The following is a 16,171-nucleotide window of genomic DNA, read 5'->3' on the forward strand; positions in this document are numbered from 1 at the left end:
CACACCCTCTCCAGCATTTATTGTTTGTAGATTTTTTGATGGTAGCCATTCTGACCGGTGTGAGGTGATACCTCATTGCAGTTTTGATTTGCATTTCTCCAATGATTAGTGATGTTGAGCATCTTTTCATGTGCCTCTTGGCCATCTGTATGTCTTCTTTGGTGAAATGTCTATTTAGATCTTCCGCCCATTTTTTAATTGGGTTGTTTGGTTTTTTGATGTTGAGCTCCATGAGCTGTTTGTATATTTTGGAAATTAATCCTTTGTCAGTTGCTTCTTTTTTCAGTGACTCATTTATATTAAAGTTTTGTTTATTTCTTACTGAAAGGAAGAAGATTTCTCTCCCCACGTCAGCTATACTCTGCCTCTGGCTTCGGCACCTTCCCAGCCTTGAAAATACAGTGCTGCATCTTTTTGAAAAGCTTATCTCCAGTGACAGAAATTTTCTGAGGAGGATCGAATGCTTTATGAAAGATTCATCGCTGGTATGTGCTGGTTTTTGATGAGGAGAAAATCCTTAAAGACGATGCTGGGTATCATTTCTTTTAGTCAGCACAAGCAGAAAAAAATGTAAACTTAAGAGTGATTGGCACCTTTAAAATAATCATCTATCTACATTTTATTTTTGAAATGCCTAATGTAGGGGGCTTTTCTGCATACTTAGAGCATGTATTAAAAATAAGGTGAGGGAATTCCTTGGTGGTCCAGTGGTTAGGACTTGGTGCTTTCACAGCTGTGGCCCCAGGTTCAATCCCTGGTCGGGGAACTAAGATCCCACCAGCCCACAAGCTGAGTGGCATGGGCAAAAAAAAAAAGACAAGCTTCGAGATTTACTTGATCATTGCACCTTATATTGCATATTCACAAGAATTGACCTGACATTTGGACAACAAATTTTTTAAAACAGTATTTCTCATTTCCATATGAAAAGTTAAGTTTTAAAAAGTGAGGATTTTATGAACAATAGGAGGAATCAATTAACAAAGAAAAGCATTCAAAAAATAAACTTTTAACCCTTCACTAGAGGAAAAATAAAATACTTAAAAGATACAAAACAAAACCCCAGAAAAATGGTTAAAACAACAAAAACAACTGAGAATTCTGTCAGTTTTCTTTTGGTGTCAGCCTGCCAGCCTTGAACCCTCCCTCCATTCAGGGGCTGCCCAGTCTCCCCTCTACTCAGAACTTCTCAGGCCTGGGAAGTCGGGCGCTCAGTGGGCCAAATGGGCCCCATTGCCTAATCCGGTGTCAGGGGCCCAGGCCCTCCGGCAGTCCTCGGAACCGACCAATGGGGATGCTTTCCCTCTGTGGGAGGCAGCTCTGGTATTTATGTGCATTTTTGTAAGAACAGGAATAAAGACCAACACACTCTGAAAAAAACAATTAAAAAACTACAGGAGGTGTCATGCTTCTGGGGCCTCTTACAGGAACCTCAGTGGGCTCTAACATGTTTTCTCATTAGCTTTTGTAACCTAGGGGAGATATGGGGCAGAGATTTGCTTCCTATTGTACAGATGGAGAAACTTAGCTTGAGGGAGATGGTGAACCGTCAAATCTTATGTTGGTGTTCAGGAAACTGGGCGGAGGAGAGTGCGTGCCTCCCTGCTGAGCTGAGGCGTGTTGGGCAGGGGGTGAGTCTCTGCATAGAGTGCGCTAAGGTTGGCTGAGTTTGCTCAGCCCCCCCTCCGACACTTTCTATTTGTTTAATTCACTTAGAACTTCCTGGTTTTTTTCTTTCTCTTTTAAATTGGAGGCTGTGTAAGAGAATCATAATTGAATCTGCTGCCTTCTTACAATATCCCAGTTCTCTTTTTAGGTCCTGATCAGTCCCTACCAGCTCACGTGTGTGACCATGGCCGTGCTTGCCTTCTCTCTATTTCCTGGGCTCCCCTTTGCCTTCCCATTCTGGGGCCTCCCAGGTGACCATGGATAGTGTTGTAGTCACCAGCAGCCAAGATGCTTTCATCTGCAAGCTAGCTGGCACAAATTGAACCCAACTGATTTAGAAGTTTATAGTGTTTGATAGAAAAAAAGAAAAGAAGATAGGTATAAAGACTGAGAGAGCCCAAAGAGAGTTACTTTTAGGAAAATTCTCCTTGACCTCATCATTCAAAAGAGTTGCATATTATGGTGAAAAATAAGAAGGCACTTTATATAAAAATAATTATAATAAAATTCAATATAAACAAAGGCTTTTAGAAGCCTCTGGCAACCCATTCAAAACATTACCTTTATTATCAGGTAAATCTATTTCTAACTTAAATATACATGCTATAATTTAATTTTCTCTGGTCCTTTTTCAGTGGCAAAATATAGTAACTGAGCTCTTTTCTTGCTTTCAAGGTTCTCATTAAATTTCCTTTAAGTCTTCTCCCTATAGAAAAATTCCAGTTTCATCGACTTCTCTAAGTTGGTTTGATTCAGCAACCTTGTGATTCTTCTCTGAGCCTCTTTGCGTCCTTTTCCCTGTGGCCCTAGGGCCTGAGCAGCACTTCAGTAAACACAGGATACTGTGTATGAGAGAGAGAGCAGGTGCTCCCATTAAACACCGCATTGTATAACCTTCGGTCTCCAATTTACAGTGTAAAATGATTTCCCCCAAACAGTTTTGAAGTCAGTTGATTTACCAAAAGCATTTATCAGGATCATGTGTGTAGACATTCAGAGCTTCCATTATGGTTAAAGGGGGGATTCCAGAGGGTGTTATTTGGTTTAATTTATTGTGGCATTGGCAGGATGTAACCCCTCTGTGCCTTATGGTTCAAGGAGGTAATTATAATACAGAGCTGCAAGTCCTTGATTGGCGTGGGCTGCTCTCCTCAGGCATACTGGGCCAAAAAACCAGGCAGGCTGGAATAAGCCTGTGACGTGACTGAGTGATTGGAAGGGTAACCTGAAGAACCTGCTTCCTAATTGCATCATCTGATTCATTTATCATAGCACAATATCTTGGTGCAGTGACAGGACCGTGCATAAGTATCAGAGAGATCTTGAAGACTCAGCTAACACAGGACTGTTGTACTTTCCTCCAGAAGAAACTCGATGCCTATTACATTAGAGCTGGATTCTGAGAGTAATTAAAGTGTGATGGTCTACATAACTTGTATTTTATATGGAGCACTGTTAATTATGTTTCCGTCTCTTGGGACTATCCAGAATTAGCCCTAGAAATTCTATAGTTACCAAGATGTTGCAAAAACAAAAGATAAAAGTGTAGTACAGGTTGTACAAAGTGAAATAATCTCCCCAAATGTTGTTTGGCCTCTCAAGGACACGAGGCATGGTATTTTCCATTAAGACTATAAATAATAAGGCACTAACCTAATAATGACCTGAATTCTAAGTGCATGTATATGTGTTTTGTTTTGTTTTGTTTTGCGGTACACGGGCCTCTCACTGTTGTGGCCTCTACCGTTGTGGAGCACAGGCTCCGGACACGCAGGCTCTGCGGCCATGGCTCACGGGCCCAGCAGCTCCGCAGCATGTGGGATCCTCCCAGACCAGGGCACGAACCCGTGTCCCCTGCATCGGCAGGCGGACTCCCAACCACTGTGCCACCAGGGAAGCCCCATGTATATGTTTTTGACTTCTAAAATAAAAGTAAGTTTTCAAAACCTGTTTACTTTTGAGACTCACCCTTTGGCTCTCGTGGGCTGGACCTCCCCCAAGTACATGCCCACCTGCCACATTTGGTGCTCCTAAATAAACCAAGGTATTAACCTCAGTTTGTCATCTACTGAGCAGACTGACACTTTTCAAAAGCAGATGGTCTTGTGTGTCCCTTGACAGAACAGGCAATGGAAGACCTAATCCGTAGCTTCAGACCTGACCTTAAAAACTGATGTCACCAAAAGCAGTGAAAGCCACTTGCTAATTATTCAGCTTTCTTGGCACTGTTTGGTTTCCCAAGGCTGGCCCCAAATCAGAAGGATGTTATGTTTTGCAGTTACAATTCTGTTTGTGGAGCCCAGAATGCTATTGTTTATATTCCACATTTGAATGAAAAGTGCTGGCTGGGTGGCACTGTGCTTGGCTGCCCTGCTGCATGCCAGGGCCAGGATATACCCTGGTTCCCATGCCCTCCCATCTGATCCTTCGCTGGCTGGCCCCTCCAGCGGGATCTAGAGATTTGCCCACGAAAGAGTGAGGGGGTGGGGCGGGGGGGGTGGTTTTGTTAATTCAGATTTTAAATCAGGAAACACTCCTAGTATTCTCTTCATAGCGCCCTTAAAATTAGTTCTTTATCTTGTCAAGTATACCTCAATAAAGATAGGGTGAAAAACTAGTTCTTGATCTAATAAGAGCTTAAGAATAATAAACATGCAGATACCTCAGTGTCCTGCTTGACCTCCCTCATATGAGATAAGATGGCTTCTTTTTTTTTTTCATTCTCCAGATAGCAATCATAGCCACTTCCAAAAGAAAAAGAAACTTCTTTTACACAAAATTCCAAACACAGCTGCCCTTTAATAAAAAATTATACTGAAGAGTTAACTCCACATCCTGGATGATGTCAGTTTTCTCTGTTTGAATAACTTCTTACTAATGTTCTAGGGTTTTCTTTTCCTGTTTTCTCATTAGCAGTCTTTTAAGCATTTCTTTTTTGAGCTCTTTAATGTGATGCATGTAATTTAACAAAAGCTGAGGTAGATAACTTAGCAGTGATCGAATAGAAAAGAGTGGAGGTGGTTTCTTTTTGTAGCTAAGAGGTAAAAAAAAAAAAAAAAAATCTCAGGCAGTAATTGCACTTTCCAGCATCGACCTCAGGGGGGCACCAGATCACCCAGCATTGTCTGTAAAGAAAGAGGCCTAGATCTCAGGTTCTGTTTTCACTGCTGGGGATGCAGGACTTGGCAGCCAGTCAGGGATGAAGGGAGAGAAACAAACAAACAAAAAAACCAAAAAGAGAAAACAAAACAGGGCAGTAGTTGACCTGGGAGGTCACTGCCACTCAGAGGCTGAGGCAAGAAGCAGCAGGGGGCTGAAGAGCTATCTTCCCCACTCAGGCTACACAAACCAACAGGATAGAGGCCACTGGGCGAGGCTAGAAGAGGAACTTCAGATTTGGGGGATTTTGCTCTGCTTCCAGAGCTGGCATCCCTGTGTCTTAACCCTCTCAGAGAGCACGGATAAATTTAAAATACAAAAGTACATTTGGTACTTGTTAATTTTTTTTTTAAGCCCAGAAATGACAGATTTATCACTAATTAAACAATAATTGCATTATGGAGTACTGAAAAAAAATTGCTTGTAGTATAAACAACATCTGGTAAAGATTAAAAAGAAAGAATCATTTTTCCAAGCTCAAATTTGTTGAAAGAAATGTGAATGTTTTGAAACAAAACAGATCTTAAAATGCAAAAGGGATATTTACCGTCTTAAGTTTGGTATTTGAAAGAAATGAAGAAAATGGCATAATAAAAGAAAATACATGTTTATAAAGGTCCCTTATTTTACATGGCAGGTGAAGATTTTTTATATAAGTAGATTTTTTTAAAACCAAATTGTTTTTGAACTCAGTAAAGGAGTTTTTTGAAATGAAACTTATGAAGAGTCTTTTTTTTAAAGAAGAGTGTTATGTCTTGATGAATAGTCACCTTTTAACTTATATATTAAGACAAGGGCTCCTCCCTGTCAAGGGTTTGGAAGAGTCAGCTACACAGTGGGACGTGATTGCCGGCTGTCGCATAAACTGGAGGAAAAGCGTCTCATCAGCAATTAATTAAAAACAAAAAACTCCATTCCAGAGTGAACTATATAAAACTACATAAAAATAGATGATGAAAGAGAAGCTATCCCAGGCTTACTGAACTTCAGTTTATCTCTCACCTGAAATTTCTCTCTTTATTTTTTTAGGAAAAATATCTATGAAGGGTGATCAATGTAGATGGCTTGAGAATTTCTTTTTTCTGTGTCTTCACTGCCTTTTTGTTTTTTATGAGAGGCATTCACTTTTCTCTGTGAATTACCTCAAATCATAGTATAATTTCCCTTTCTGGTTTGTATTCTTTTTCATCCCTTTACCCATACTCTTTCTTTCTCACACACACAAATAATCAAAAAATGATAGAAAAAAGGAAAGATTCCTTCCTGAGAATTTTGTTCTTCCATGTTCTTGGGCCTTTTTCAAGTGGCAGGTGGCTTGTAATAATCATTGATGAACCGGGATGAAAACAGGTTAGACACTAAGGACAGAGAGCAAGCACTGATGTTATCTGTACAGTTCACTGCACAGAATGACAAGCTGGCCTCTCCCGCACCTCTGCCTACAATGCAGGCCTAGAGAACGCGGCCGCCGCGCACTTCTCTATGTTGCTTAGTCTTCCCTTGTTTTTTCGAGGGATGGGAAGGGGCTGTCCTTCTGGGCAGAGAGGAGATGAGCAACGCAGTTCTGGGTAGCTGTGGCAGAGGTAAGGGGATGAGCACCCCAGAACAATCTGGTCCATAAGAAAAGGAAACCAGAGTCTGGAGCTCACCGTCATCGTCTTCCAGTCATCCTCTGACGTTCAGTGAAAGAATTGGGGGCAGCGTGAGGGGAGAGAAGAAGGGCATATCTCCTGTTATTGATGGCCTCCTAGTAACATAGTTTCCCTAGACTTGAAATAATCTGTACACGGAAATCGTTAGACCATATGGAGAAGAGAAGAGCTTGAGAAGGAACAGATTTTGGTAGGATGGAGAAAAACAGGCAAACAGATGGAACCCAAGAAAGGTTTTCTTTTCTGTTCTCATTTTCAAGAAAGGTTTTCTTTTCTGTCTTCATTTTAACAGGAAAGATAATTGCCTGGATTGTGGGGCTTCGGAGCTAGGGTGTGGAGCTCTGGGTTGCAGAGTGACCTGTTGTGTTCATGTTAGGGTCCCGTTTTAAAAATAAAACAGGATATAGAGGGGTTAAATGTTTGCCTCTTCCCTCACATGGATGCTGTAAAGATTTAGGGGGGGAATTTATGGCTTCCAGAGGAGCATAAATTAAGACTTTAATTCTATTTAGAGGATTCCCTTGATAAGAAAAGCGGCTTACGTTTGCTTTTGTGATTTGATGTCACTGGGACACATGCCTGGCCTGTGAGCACTCCGGGCTTCATGAGGGGACTCACTGACCTTGAAATTATGTGCTTGGGAAGTGTGAAGAGTGTCTTTTTTTTTTTTTCGCGGTACGCGGGCCTCTCACTGTTGTGGCCTCTCCCGCTGCGGAGCACAGGCTCCGGACGCTCAGGCTCAGCGGCCATGGCTCACGGGCCCAGCCGCTCCACGGCATGTGGGATCTTCCCGGACCGGGCACGAACCCGTGTCCCCTGCATCGGCAGGCGGACTCGCAACCACTGCGCCACCAGGGAAGCCCGAAGAGTGTCATTTTTAAAACCATCCATAAAGGCTGCAGATGAGAAAGCTGTTCACAACTCTGGAGTGGCGAGGGAGACTGGTTTTTAAATCAAAATCTCTGCCATTGCTGTTTCAAGCCTGGTCACCTCCAGGAGGTTCCCCTGCCTCCTAACATCTTATCTGTTTTAAAAGCTAAAACAGGTTGTAGAAGCAGGTTGAGAGCAACCAAAGGTCTGAAATATTTGGACAGAAAGAAATCTAAAAGGAGAGTCCATTGGCATGGAGAGAACAGTAAGATTCCACACAGTCTTCAGATATTTAAAACATTTGATTGAGCTGTTTTGCTAGAAAACACTGCATAAAAGAAGAGCATGTCCAAGCTCTTGTCCTCTTTCACCAAACTGAGTTAGAGCTTTCTTGCTTTCCCCCTTGCTTTTCACGGTAGCCCTGTTCTACATGTTGGATCAGCCTTTTCTTTGCCATTTGGAAATCCCTGTAATCAGTATTGAATGATTTTCTACTAGCATCAAATTTATAGAGTGGTTCTGGAGTAGTTAAACCATTTAGAACAAAGGGAACGGTTCTATTTTACCATTTTCAATTTTAGTCTTATTTTCTATCAATGCATTTTTAGGCTCTATGTGTCACATGACAGTGTTGTTTGGTCTTAAACACACATTGTCTATATATAAGACTGAAAAATCGTTCTGGCAAATTTGATGAATCACATTTCTTCAAGACAGTACAGTTTGCTTTACCCTTCTTTTTTTTAATTTATTTATTTTATTTTTTGACTGTGTTGGGTCTTCATTGCTGTGCACGGGCTTTCTCTAGTTGCGGTGAGCGGGCACTACTCTTCGTTGCAGTGCGTGGACTTCTCATTGCGGTGGCTTCTATTGTTGTGGAGCACGGGCTCTAGGCACGCGGGCTTCAGTAGTTGTGGTGCACAGGCTCAGTAGTTGTGGTGTGCAGGCTCTAGCATGCAGGCTCAGTAGTTGTAGCCCATGGGCTTAGTTGCTCCATGGCATGTGGGATCTTCCTGGACCAGGGCTCAAACACGTGTCCCCTGCATTGGCAGGCAGATTCTTAACCACTGTGCCCCCAGGGAAGCCCTGCTTTTCCCTTCTTGTTTGATTTTTCCATTATGAATACATAGAAACTTCCATGATATTTTCTGGGCATATATCCAGTGACCTTTTAATAACTGTTATTATTTACAGTGAGGCTGAAAAGCAGAGAGATTAACTGACTTGTCTGAAATCAAAGCCAAAAAATATTCTGCCTCTCTTCTATTGGACCTGCCTTTCTTCTGCCTCTCTTCAGTTTGAATTCTGCCAAATCACTCTGAGTATATAATGAATTTATCTATGAAAAACTTTAGTTGGTTTCTTTTAGATTAAAATGGACATCAGTGAAGGATTAGGGAGTATGGATTACTCAGAAAATAGAGATCTATAACTTACAAATCGCAAATATCTCTTCAAATAAAAGGAATTATCTCATCATTTTGACAAGTGACAATGCTCTCTTGCCTGGAGCCTTCTGTAACAGCCTGTAATGGCGGTGTTTGAACACTAGATGGCGCACATTCAATGTTACAACAGCGCAGAACAGGGTGGAAGAGAGTCTATGGAGATGGGCATCATTCTTTCTTCAGCTTGGTCTAGAAAACTTAAGAGAAAACGCATCTCCTTTTTTCTGTTTTTATCGTTGAGGGGGTATGAAAAAATGTTTCCCAAAGCTAGTCATATCAAGCTCAGTGTGACTCAGAGAAATTCCCTATAGAGCCAATTCACTAACCTTTGGATGCTACTGTAAAATATCTTAGAACCCAAATGGCATCTTCCTCTGGCTTAATGTCATGCTTTGAGCTCTGGCCAAAAAGCTATGGAATCTGGGTCAGGCCCACTGAAGGCCCACCCAGGCCACAGTAGGTCGGCTTCTGCAGATTTATACAATCAAAACCTGTCATAAAAATACTCGTGGAATAAATTAGATTGCTTTCATCATTCAAGATCATGGTATCTTTATTCTTTTTTCATCTGAAGTAATTTAAGCTGCTAAATTCATAGTGCACTAAGATGTAATATTATTTAGTCTGGCATGGTAGTGGCCACTGCTTTCCTCAATAATAATTCTAAATTATGCACTCATTTCCTAATAAGCAGGAATGAAAAGATAGCCGGCCCAGATTCGACCTTGAGGCACTTTTAAGTCATGTGAGGAGGTCAGACACACAGGGCTCATTATGTAAAACTAGCAACACAGGTAGGCTCTGTGTCTTCATTACAGCATGCCGGTAGAAGGTATATTTTAATGTTCCATGATACTTAATGACTCTTTTTTCTGTATCATATGGGCTTATTGTTGAAAATGTGGAATGTACAGAGTATAAAGAAGAAATAAAGGTTGTACATAATCCCCTTGCCCCAAGAGAACTACTGTTTGTATTTGTATGTAGGGCCTTTGCTATGAACTGGTTCTTGTTTTTTCCTAACTCACAGGAATGTACCCATTTTCTAGACACCAGCAGTTCTAGACAACTCATTTGCCTGATAAGAGCAAGTCATTATTGATGAAATGCTTCTGATATTTTACTTTCTCATGGTCTTTTCCTTACAGCCTGCAGCTGCCTGCCATCCTGCCATATTCAGAGTTGTTGATGAAATGTTCAGGTCAGTATTGTGCTGTTTCTGCTAGTAAATTGGTCTAAATATGTTCAGCTTCCAAATGCGAATAAAAAACTCTGTGGTAGTCTCTGGCTGTACCACGGGGGAATTAGTTTCTGCTTCCATCCCCTCCTGCTGAGCTTTCTGGTAAAACCCAAATGTCAATGTATATTTAAAAGCCAATGCCTAAAAATTAAGATAACTATCTTTTTTTAACCTTTTAAAATTCTAATAATAATGGTAGAAAAGCAAAATTACATTAGATTTACATCATTCAATATTCATGTAGAATTTTTCTCAACTCAAAATAAAGCGTAGTAGTGTTCTTCCTTCACCACATGAGGGCTGACCAATCTTTTTAAAGGATTTGAAAGCTAAGGAAAACCAAGAATAATAAATAAATGATGCCATTCTTAACAGAGCTCTTCTGAAAGGCAGAATCAACTATGCATGTTATCTTACAGCACACTAATTTTTATTCTGCAAATACCAGAACTTCTTGGTAAAGGCACTGGATTTACAATGATGAAAGATGAGGGGACCTCTGGACATTAGGTTGGGTTATGGCTGACAGTGGGGGGCCGGACTTGCCCACCCCGGGAGGGTTTCAAGCCTCTTTCCTGGGTGCTGGTACAACCAGGGTATCTACTCTGTTTATCCCATCCCCCTCACACTCAGCAAACAGAGGCCCCATGGCAGACAGCAGACACTGGGGAAAATAATTTTTACAATAGCAAGTAATCCAGCACTTGGGTTGGTCTTGAAACATACCAACTTTGAGCTAAATGAGTACAGAAATAAGTCAGAATGCTGTTTTTAGTTTAAAGCTAGCAAAGTTTCAGTTGATTTTTTTTGTTATTGTTTAAACAAACATAAAGAAAAGTTAGTTGTGTGAAAATGCATAGAAAACAAACCAGGAATATGCAGATTCTTCCACCACTTTGCTGGGTGGATTTGACTGAGCTATTTTAACCCCGGGGGCACCTCTTTCTCCACTTGCAAAAGCAAAAGTTCTGTGGATGTTGCATTTCTGGGCATACAGTACGCAAATATTTGTAAAGAGCATTCCAGGCCCATGTGGAAGGGATATGAAGTGCTTAATAATTTAAAAAACAAGAAAGGGAGCTCTGCATGTTTGCAATTTTAAAGAAAATCTTTAGAAAAGGGATTTCACGCAAGGACTGAAAACTGATGAGTTGAGATACTGTTGAAGCTTATGGCACAAAAAAATGTTTCCATTTTTCCCTTTTACATGTTCAGGTTCACGTGTTTGCCAGGTTAATCACTGAATGTGTTGTGATCTGGCTTTGCATTGTTCAGGTACGCACTCCTGGAAACTGATGGAGCCCTAGAAGTACTAGCCACTATCCAAGTGTTTACACGATGCTTTGTAGAAGCTCTGGAAAAAGAAAACAAGCAGGTTCGTTATATTGCAGATATTATTCATTCCCCCAAAGAAAAAGAAGCTGTTAAGAGTATTTGATTGATCACCAGAAGGGAGCACTTTATTTTCAGTGATTTTGATAGACTGTTTTGTTCAAGAAGAAAACTTCCAAATGAAAACCCCAGCAAAGGTAAAAACATTTTAATTGAAAGTAAATCAAGATGGTTCCTGTCTGTCCTGTGTCCTGGTACCCAGAAGCATTTATCTACTGCTGCGCAGAGAACTCTGCCATGCCAGCACGTGCCACCCCAGAGGGTGAACTTTCTGGGCCCTGTGTTGTATGCTGTTTGTCAAGCAGGACTCTGCCCCTCCCAGGCTAGAGAGAGGTATTCTGGAGTCTATATGGCATGGGCTAAGAAGGAAATGCCACTTATTACAAAGCAATACTGGACATTCTTAATTATTAGTTTCCATTCATATCAGAGACCTAAATGTGAATTGGGTTCCAGGGGAGAAAGGAGATAGAGTGACAAGGAAATATTTGAATAATTGTAAATGAGGAGCTAGGAATGGCCATGATCAAGAGGTGTCAGTTGGACTCAGTAAGCAAGAAGCTGGACCTAGGGATCTGCAGGAGGACTTGCACTGGGGGCCTGTCAGCAGAGGCAGCTGATCGATTAGAGTGACCTGTGTAACAGGAACCTTTTCTACCAGAGAGCTTTTGTCTTTGGGCATTCTAACTGGCCTGTACTTCTGATGGCCACAGACCTAATGTCTGTGTAGTGCTTTGCCTGTTCAAGTGCCCAAGTCCACTGCAGTTTCCTGTGGGATATGTCATGGTCCCTTGGCATGCTTTCTGCAGTTTGACTTAGGAGAGCACTGCTGTGATGCTTGGTTGTACTAAAATCCCATACACTCCTACACCAAGAAATCTCTCAGGTTTTAGCAGAGGTTTCTGTTTTTTAAGGCAATGATAAATATTTATGATGCTTTTTTCCCATCTTTTCTTTCCCAAGGGAAGTTAGCTAGACTGTAGCAAACAGCATTATCAATGGTACCCAGCCTGGAATTCGGGAGGAGAGCTCTGCTGAAAGGCACTGGCTGGCCCTCACGCTTATTTTGAGGCATAACTATAAATATCTTTTATCTTCCCTGAATATTCTTAGTATTTCCAATTAGGAACTGACCTCTAGAAAACCTGTGCCTTTGACTCCTGGAACAGACCTAGGTTACGGCGGAGGGCATTGGTGAAAGAAGTATTGCTCTGTACCATTAGCTTGAATCTGTTTTCCTTACCAGCTTTTCCCCTGAGTTGCAGGGTTGGCCTTGGCACTTTAGATTTGGACTGGTTGAACTGTTCTTACAGTGACTTTTTTTTTTTTTTTTTTTTGCGGTACGCGGGCCTCTCACTGTTGTGGCCTCTCCCGTTGCGGAACACAGGCTCCGGACGCGCAGGCTCAGCGGCCATGGCTCACGGACCCAGCCGCTCCGCGCCATGTGGGATCTTCCCGGACCGGGGCACGAACCCGTATCCCCTGCATCAGTAGGCGGACTCTCAACCACTGCGCCACCAGGGAAGCCCTACAGTGACTTTTAATTTAAAATAGTACCCTGCCCAGGCTACATGTGTCTGCTAGTGTGAGGGGCACAGATTGGGTTCTGGTGGAAGGCAGGGCAGGGATCCAAAAAGAAACAGGAATTCACTGCCCTCACCTTGGGTTCGGGATACAAGAGCAATAACCTCTTAACTTTGCAAATGCCTTCATCCACATTTGTTATGTCATTTCTTTTCCTGGGGCTGTTCCTGATTGCCTGCCTTTCTAGTCAATGCCATTCTCATCATCAATCCCCTGCCTTCCTGAGTGCCCGTTTGTAGATTAATCATAATCCCTGATGCATGACATCCTTTGTCCTACTTGGTCCATGCATGGCCCTCTTTTCTTTCAGTGTTTTATCCATCCATCCACATATTCATTCTTAGTAAATGAGTATCTACCAACCTGATATCCAACAAGACCTGGCCCACTAGTAGCAACTTTCAGGTATCCACGTGCTCCTCCTCTATCCTGTCACTTTGACTTTCTCCCCTCAGGTAGCTGCTGTTTTGATTTTATGTTTATCATTCCTTTGCTTTTTCTGAAAATACTTTGATCATGCGTATATGATTGCTAAACCGTGTTTTCTTTACTTGTGACTGTTTTTGCACTTTATAAAACCAACAACAGGTAAGAGGAGCACACCGTATGCAGTCTTTTGAGCCTTGTTCTTTCCAGCATCGTGCTACCAGGATTGCTCTGTGCTGTGCGTGGTCGTGGTCCTGGTGGGGATTGCTGTGTAGTGCTCTGTTGGGAAAGTGTACTACAGTGTCGCTCTCTTCCTGGTGGTGGGCTTTTGGATTATTTCCAGATTTTGTTTTCTTTCGTAAACAGTGTTGCTCTGAACGTTCTGGGGCATATACTTAGGACTGGAAGTGCTGGTTATTAGAAGTGTTTTGGCAGATGCTGCCAAATGGTTTCCATACATGCTTGTGCCAATTTACATTCCCCCCAGCAGTTTGGTTTTTTTTTAGAATATCTTTTTTTTCTTTTTACCTTTTTTTTTTTTTTTTGATGTGGACCATTTTTAAAGTCTTTCATTGAATTTTTACAATATTGCTTCTGTTTTATGTTTTGGTTTTTTGGCCGCGAGGCATGTGGCACCTTAGCTCCCCGAACAGGGATCGAAACCGGCACCCCCTGCATTGGAAGGCGAAGTCTTAACCACTGGACCACCAGGGAAGTCCCTCCCCGCAGCAGTTTATGAGAACTCCCATTAATCCACATTCTTTCCCATTGTCAGAAATGTTTATCTTCAGTGCTTCTCATTCTCTTTTTATCCTTTCCTCTCACCCTTGTTTTAGTTGGAGAGCACAGTGCAGCTCCATCAATGTGCGCAGTCGGACTAGTAGGCAAGAACTTAAGGCTGTCCTGACAAGCCTCTTTTCTGAGCTTGCATAACGAATGGCTCCAGTACAAACAGCAAACCAGTTCAGGTTCTGGTGCCAGTAGTGCAGAGTTTAATAATGTACTAGACTAAATCTCCCACGGATAAAAACTATAAACTCTGGGGAAAATATTTTTTTAAACTATTTGAAGGTACTGGAGAGCAACCCAAAAAGCAGATTACAACTGGAGGGGATTCAACCCTTGAAAAAGGAAACCACATTGGGTAATCTTCTAACTTTTCCATGAGGGCTGTCATGTAAGGGGTAGAAGCGGGGTTGAGTGAGTGGAGGGGTGAGGGGGTGGCCAGAACTCAAGGCACAATCTGATTGACTTGAGGTGTCAAAAGACAGAGCTGTGGGCTGCCAGAGGAACAAAAAATAGATGGGGCAAAAGAAACTAATATAAAAAGATAAACCCAAATATATCTACAAGTACATTAATTACAAAAACTAAGTGAAAATCAACTAAATATACTAGTAAAAAAGCAAATATAGGACTTCCCTGGTGGCACAGTTGTTAAGAATCCACCTGCCAATGCAGGGGACACGGGTTCAAGCCCTGGTCCAGGAAGATCCCACATGCCATGGAGCAGCTAAGCCCATGCACCACAACTACTGAGCTGCATTCTAGAGCCCGTGAGCCACAACTACTGAGCCTGCATGCCACAACTACTGAAGCCCGTGCGCCTAGAGTCGTGCTCTGCAGCAAGAGAAGCCACTGCAGTGAGAAGCCCACGCACCACAAAGAAGAGTAGCCCCCACTCACCACAACTAGAGAAAGCCTGTGCACAGCAACGAAGACCCAACGCAGCCAAAAATAAATAAATAAACCAATAAGCAAATATGTCAGACTGGATGAAAAACCAAGACCCACTATATGTTGTTGTCAAGAGACCGGTTCTAATTATAAAGACACAGATAGGTTAAAAGGAAGGAAAGGGATACGTAATATAAATAATAAGCACAAGAAAGCTGGTATCACTCTACTAGCAGCAGATGCATTAGGTTTCAAGATAAGGAGTATGACCAGACAAAAGAGGTACATTTTATAATTATGCAATAGTTCATCAGGAGAAATGCCAATTACAAATGGATATATGCCTAATAACAGAGTTCTGAAATACACAAAGCAAAAACTGACAGAAGTAAAAAGAGAAATAGCCAAATCCACAGTCTCACATAAAACACTTGGAAGTAATTTTTGAAAAGGTGTATCAGATTTCCTGGAACTTCCCCGGTGGCACAGTGGTTAAGAATCCGCCTGCCAATGCAGGGGACACGGGTTCAATCCCTGGTCCGGGAAGATCCCACATGCCATGGAGCAACTAAGCCCGTGCGCCACAACTACTGAGCCTGTGCTCTAGAGCCCACAAGACACAACTACTGAAGCCCGCACACCTAGAGCCCGTGCTCTGCAACAAGAGAAGCCCACACACCAAAACAGAGTAGCCCCCGCTCGCCGCAACTAGAGAAAGCCCGCATGCAGCAATGAAGACCCAGTGCAGCCAAAAATAAATAAATAAATAAATTTATTTTTTTTTAGAAAAAGGTGTATAAGACCTCTACTTGGAAAACTATAAAACACTGGTGAGACAAACCAAAGAAAACTTAAACTTATTATTAAAAGAGAGAAACGATATTCATGAATTGTTGAGATGCCTGGTTCAATGTAATCCTAGTTAAAATCCCAACATGGTTTTCAAAACAGAAACTGACAGGCTGATTCTAAAACTTATATGAAAATGCAGAGGACCTACAGTAGCTAGAACAATTGTGAAAAAACAAAAGAAAACACATTCAGACTCCCATATT

At 41.9% G+C, this 16,171-nt stretch overlaps 1 protein-coding gene across 5 annotated transcripts in view; it reads left to right on the top strand.

Moving 5' to 3' along the window:
* FANCC (FA complementation group C) overlaps window positions 1-16,171 on the top strand; it is a 289,432-nt gene that overhangs the window by 250,510 nt on the left and 22,751 nt on the right. For all 5 annotated transcript variants that reach the window (XM_081236412.1, XM_081236414.1, XM_081236415.1 and 2 more), the window contains exons 8-10: window positions 329-485; window positions 9,946-9,998; window positions 11,313-11,412. In XM_081236412.1, the coding sequence (XP_081092538.1) occupies window positions 329-485; window positions 9,946-9,998; window positions 11,313-11,412 (310 nt within the window). The remainder of the gene's footprint in view (window positions 1-328; window positions 486-9,945; window positions 9,999-11,312; window positions 11,413-16,171) is intronic.

This window comes from Mesoplodon bidens (genome assembly GCF_964165515.1).
Source record: "Mesoplodon bidens genome assembly, chromosome: 6".
Classification (NCBI taxonomy): Eukaryota; Metazoa; Chordata; class Mammalia; order Artiodactyla; family Ziphiidae; genus Mesoplodon; species Mesoplodon bidens.